Source organism: Sceloporus undulatus, chromosome 7 (genome assembly GCF_019175285.1).
Source record: "Sceloporus undulatus isolate JIND9_A2432 ecotype Alabama chromosome 7, SceUnd_v1.1, whole genome shotgun sequence".
In the NCBI taxonomy this organism is placed as follows: Eukaryota; Metazoa; Chordata; class Lepidosauria; order Squamata; family Phrynosomatidae; genus Sceloporus; species Sceloporus undulatus.
The window spans coordinates 22,047,914-22,053,913 of record NC_056528.1 but is presented as its reverse complement, the minus strand read 5'-3'; the positions used below and the strand labels follow the sequence as shown (position 1 = coordinate 22,053,913).

Sequence of the window (6,000 nt, the reverse complement as noted above, 5' to 3'; positions counted from 1 at the left end):
CATTGACCATAGAGTTGCGCTGGAAGAGCTACAAAGGCCTAGTAGAGTATTCTCTCTAGGAATCTCTAGGCCTTTCAGTGCAACGTTTAGTTAAAGTTGACTACAGAGTTGCACTGGAGGACCTAGAGATTCCTAGAGAGGACATATCTATCAAATCTGCAAATATGGAGGGATGAGTGTGCTTCTTCTCTGAACATCTCAGAGAAGGTGCTGCAGGGCTCCCTGCTGGAGATGTTCCACTGATCAAGGGCTGGGTCCGATGTGCCAGGGGCCCCTTCCTATTCATCCTCTGGCACTTTGCACGCAGAGCAGGGCCCACCACTGAATTTCAGACCCTGCCCCGGATTTCAGGTCTTGAGCTGGAGCCCCTGCACTGACATAGGGTCGCAGAGTTGGGGGAGACGCCCAGAAGAGCCCTGATCCAGGCCAGCCCCCTTCTTCTTCTGCCATGCAGGAACTCCCAGTCAAAGCATCCCATTGACAGAGGGACGCCCAGCCTCTGCTTAAAAGCTTCCAGAGGGTTTATTATCCGGCATCTGTGGCTATGGGCCTCTTCAGACAACGAACCCCGGCTCCCAGAATCCCATAGCCTTGAGCCACACAACTGGGTCCCACACCGGGTTATTCCTCCCGTGTGGAGGAGGCCTGGTCCCTATGGCTCCACTGCGGCGGCGGCGGCGGCGGCTGCCTTCTGGCGGACGGGCGGCAGGGCGCGCTCTCCCTCCGTCCTCCTCCTCGTCGTCCGCCGGAGGAAGAAGGAGGAGATGAAGGAGGCCAGGCCAAGGGACGTCCCCGGCTCCGCCTCCGCCTCCTAGGCCGCGGCGGCCCCCTTCCAGCCGGGCTTGGCTCCCTGCCGCCTCCTCCTCCTCCTCCTCGGCGGGGCCTAGGAGCCCCACACGCCTCCTCCCTCGCCGCCCCGGGTCTCCTCCGAGCCCAGCAGCCCCGGCGCGGCCGCGACATGTCCGGCAAGATCGAGAAAGCAGGTGGGTCGGATGGGAGCCTCCAAGGAGGGAAGGAGGGAGGGAGGGAAGGAAGGAGGCCCGGGTTAGGCCCAGGCCCTCCTCCTCCTGCTCCGCTTCCAAGGCGAGGCCTGGGCTTCCGGAGAGGGGAAACGGCCCTCAGGCGACGCCTCCTTCCTTCTTTCCCCCGAGAGAGTGAAGGGGAGAAATAACCCGGTTTGGTACCGTTTTAACACTATCTGGCTCAAGGCTATGGAATTCTGGGAGAATTCTGGCCCCACAACAAACTACAACTCCCAGAATTCCATAGCCTTGAGCCAAACCAGATTGTAACCTCCTCCAGAGGCTGGAGGGTCTCATATGTCCTAAACCTGCTATGCTCTCCCTACTATCAGGATAGACTTATCTCCCACTTCCATAAGTAATAATAATAATAATAATAATAATAATAATAAGATAATAATTATTATTATTATTTGTATTCTGCTTTTTCGCACAGGAATCAACCGTATAATTAAAACATCAGCCAATTAAAAATGTCAATTAAAAAAAACCCAACCCTCTAGAGGAAGGGGGGGGGGACGGGGGCAATGGTATCGATCAATTCTGATATCGGTATCAATAGAGGTTTATCTATAATATGGTTTATTTATAGCCCGCCGAAGGATCAACAGTGGTAAAAACGTGACCATGTAATTAAAAGGGAACTCTAATTAAAAGACAAAACGTGAAGACATACAATGGAATAGTATAGAATAAACCTTTGGAGCAGCTCCCTCAGTCTAGGGCTCAGAAAGATAACCTGTTTTCCACATGTTGTTGTTGTTGTTGTTTTGTTGTCGTATGCCTTCGGATCATTTCCATCTTACAGCTTTCCTAAGACAAATCTATTATGGAGTTTTCTGGGCAAGTTTATTTATAGGAGGTTTGCCGTTGCCGTCTTCTGAAGCCGAGAGAGTGTGACTTGCGCAAGGTCAGCCAGTGGGTTTACATGATGGCCAAGCTGGGAGTCAAACCCTGGTCTCCAGAGACCTAGTCCAATGCTCAAAGCACTGCACTATGCTAGCTAGCTCTCCATGTTCCACATATAGGGAGCATGTTCAAAGAAGGCGACTAAAATGGTGAAGGGTCTGGAAACCATGAAGCCCTATGAGGAACGACTTAGGGAGCTGGAGATGTTTGGCCTGGAGAAGAGAAGGTTAAGAGGTGATATGATAGCCCTGTTTAAATACTTGAAGGGATGTCAAATTGAGGAGGGAGCAAGCTTGTTTTCTGCTGCTCCAGAGAATAGGACCAGGAGCAATGGATGCAAACTGCAGGAAAAGGGGTTCCATCTCAACATTAGGAGGAACTTCCTGAGAGTAAGGACTGTTTGACAGTGGAACAAACTCCTTCCTCGGAGTGTAGTGGAGTCTCCTTCCTTAGAGGTCTTTAAACAGAGGCTGGATGGCCATCTGTCAATGGGGATGCTTTGATTGAGATTTCCTGCATGGCAGAATGGGGTTGGACTGGATCAGGGCCCTTCTTGGGGTCTCTTCCAACTCTATGATTGTATGAGTACAGCAGTAGCCAAGGACTTTGCGGTGCTGCTATTGAAGTGTTGAAATAGGTCTAGAGGCACCTGGGTTAGTCCCCACTCAGCTGTGCTTTCAGTTGTGACTCTAAATCATGATCTAGCACTACAAGCATGAAATCTCAGGCAGGCCGTGTGTTTCTCTCCTTTTTCAGTACCAAGGAAGAATTTGGAAGATGTCCTTACCTGTTGTCACGTCTCAGCCCAGGCAGAGTGAATGAACAAGACAGCTTAAAACCATAGTTTGTAAAGCTGGTTTATTTTAACTAGTAATAATTGAGATGAATGACAGGTTAGCATTCAGACGACATGGTTACCCTAATGCAAAAATTCCCAGTATCTCCCTGGAGCTGTGAAAAAGCAGAGAAGTAATGGATTCAAACTTGGTACTTTTTCCTGTTTTGAACTCTCAGCATCACATCTGAACGCAGCAGCTCAGTGAACTGGGGCAAGCTGTGCTCTCCCTCCGCAAATCTACCTCTTGGGATTACTTTGACTAGAAAGGCATGTATGCTACCTGAAGCATCCTTGAAAATAGTGGGTTAGAAATGTCCAAAGAGAGCCAGTGTGGCATAGTGGTTAAAGTGTTGGACTAGGACTCCAGGAGATGAGGGTTCATATCCCTGCTTGGCCATAGAAACCCATTGAGGTGACCTTTGGCAAGCCACAGCTTCAGAAGAAGACTCTTCATAGTCAATCTTGCCAATGAACTCCTGTGATATTTTCACTCCTGGGTTGTCATAAGTTGACTTGGAAGCACACAATAAGAGCAAAAGTATCCAAAATAATGAAAAAGTGTGCCCACAGTCCTACTCTAGAAGGTAATTTTGCTTTCTTTGTCAGGTAACAGGGCCATGAAAGAAGAAACTTCTTTTCATCCTGTAGAATTATAGTCATATCTGCATCTCCAGAGTTCACAAAAGCATGATGGATTTCTCCCAAAGAGTATGAGCATCTCTTCCAATACTGGGAACAAACCCGTGAATGGGCAACATAGTACTGTACTGTAGTATCTTCTGTAAATACCTAACTATCCTGTGTAGAGAAGAAAGGTGGGGGATGTTCTTCTAATATTCCTTCCTCCTTGTTCTTATTCTCTGGGTTGTTGGATCTGGCTGTGACCATTTTTCTGTGTCCTGTAAAGAAAGAGATTAGACTGACCATGCCCTGTTTGAATCATGCAACTGGGATGCTTTGATGGTTTTCCAAACTCCTGAAGGTCTGATCAGATTTGCAGTTGTTGCTGTTTACAGCAGCTTTTCAATGTGCCAGGGGTATTATATTTAAAGATTCAATTAGTGTTCTGCAAATCAAGCGGTGAATTTATTTGGTTTCATTATGCGACATTTAATTAGCACACAGAAATCAATGTTTTATTGTGTTTTGCAATGTAAGGACTTGCTAGATATCTACCTTGGGGGAATGTACAGTAGCTGTGTGGTACTATGCTCCTCTCCAGTTCAACAGCTGTTGTTCGGACCTGTCTGTCCTTGCTTGTGTCAAAGGCTGAGAGATTCCAGATTTGATCATTTCAACATATTTTGTCCTGACTTCTGAGCTCTGTGTTTCATATGAATCCATCTTCTTGTGATGTGGTTCTGGAGGGACACCTGGGAATGAAAGTGACAGGGATTGCATGGTAGCCAGTTTTTAAGTACCATGTGCTTTGCAGTGTCTCCTCTACCAAGCAGCTGTCTAACAGATCAGCATCACAGTAGTCCTATGAGAGAGGAATATTCTGGGGCTTGAGAAGTAATTGTCAAGCTCTTGATAGTGTCTGATAGACATGTGTCAGGGGTACTTTGATTGTGAGTTCCTGCATGGCAGGGAGTTGGACTGGATGGCCCTTGTGGGCTCTTCCAACTCTGTGATTCTGTGTGCAGAAGGAAGCTCCTCTTCCTCCCTTTGCCAAATGGGTGAGTAGCTGATTGCCCACTTGCTTGTGGTAATAACTGTGACCAGTAAATGCTCTCTTTGTGCAAAAGTAACTAGTTCTTTCCTTTCTGGCTACAAACAGTTGACCAGGGTAGTGATTTGTGTAAACTCATTCACAAGGTTGCCTCTTCCTGTTTCTTAACTGCCCTGACCCTGTGGAGTAGTTGGTGATAAATTGACTAATCCTGTGCATACATCCTTGAAAACGGAGCTTCATTTAGTTAGTGTGGTAGATGCCAAAGTCACCATACACAGGGTTATAGTCTCAAAGGCTTCTTAAGTTTCCACAGTAAATGATCCTGTGAATACCGTACTTGCTTTGTCTAGTGGATTCCCTAATCTTCTGATTACTGAGCCAGAGTTTTTAAAAGAAAAGTTGGGGCTACACTTTGTCCTTATCTCCAACAGACTTCCTCTTGGGGCATTATTGGTATCTTGGCCTTATAAATGAACTCCTGAAAGTTACTAGCCTGCAAAACCCCACAGATGTCCTAGCTGCTGTTCTCCTTGGAATTAGCAGAAAACGAATAAGAGAGCTGAGTATCTAGGATGGGTGTGGAGGAGAGGGTTTCTCTGCACCAGTGGCTTCCTTGCCTTCTATCTTAGGTGCAAAGAGGGAAGGGAACACTCCATTCTTTTGAAGACCAGCTTACTGATTTCTCTGCTTGCAGTCTTTGGTCATTTCTGGCATCTATGCTGGGCTGGGGGCACATTGTAACTTGCCTCTTCGGTGAACCACTATTTTGAATGTGCCAGCTGCTGGAAGGAGCAGTAATTCATCCAGAGACTCAGTAGGCAACTTACTTTACCAGTAAGTACAGGTCTGCAATGGAAGTGAAGTTGTAGAGTCAGTAGCAGAATGTTGTAGTCAGCAGCAGAAAAGCCATAGCCGGAGGGCAGAGCATTATGTGGAAAAGGACCCAAATGCAATATCCCTCCTCAGCTCCTGATACTTTCTCAGTGTGAAACCTTGGTGAACCCCTTTCTACTGGGAGAGAGAATACTGACCCAGGCAGACCAGTGGTCTGGCTGTCATATGGCAGCTTCACCTGCCCCTCCTGTAGGGTCTAGTCTGATGGTCAGAAGCCAGGGCCAGATCAGTGAATCGTAGAGATGTAGAGGCAGCCTTTTCTGCTGAGTGATTCCTTGGGTAGTCACAAGGGCTTTTAAAATTGTGTTTTTAATTGTATTGTTTTTAAATTGCAACACACTTTGAGTCCCAATTATGGATAAAAAGTAGGATGATGATGGTGATAATAATAATACAGTAATTTGAAATTGTTGGTCTAAGGTGTCTGTATGCACTTGCAGCAGCAACTTAAGTTAACTGAATTCTCTTCTCATTCAGTTGTCAAAATCTTATTGTGCATGGTGGCTAAAAGTATAATCTAGTTTGAATATGCTAGCAAGCTCTAGTATATGACATGCTGAAGTTGAATGCAGGTTCTAGATCCTGTAAAGATTGAACTTTGGTGCATGAGGAAGAGCTGGCTTGGCTGTTGTTGAATTAAAAAAAGCAGCCTTAAATACATG

General features: G+C 46.6%; 1 protein-coding gene across 8 annotated transcripts in view; it reads left to right on the top strand.

Annotated features, from left to right (window-relative positions):
- The first annotated feature begins 750 nt into the window (after positions 1–750).
- Positions 751–6,000, top strand: part of RAPGEF1 (Rap guanine nucleotide exchange factor 1) — an 82,410-nt gene continuing 77,160 nt past the window's right edge. For all 8 annotated transcript variants that reach the window (XM_042478460.1, XM_042478459.1, XM_042478455.1 and 5 more), the window contains exon 1: positions 751–983. In XM_042478460.1, the coding sequence (XP_042334394.1) occupies positions 959–983 (25 nt within the window). In that variant the 5' untranslated portion in view covers positions 751–958. The remainder of the gene's footprint in view (positions 984–6,000) is intronic.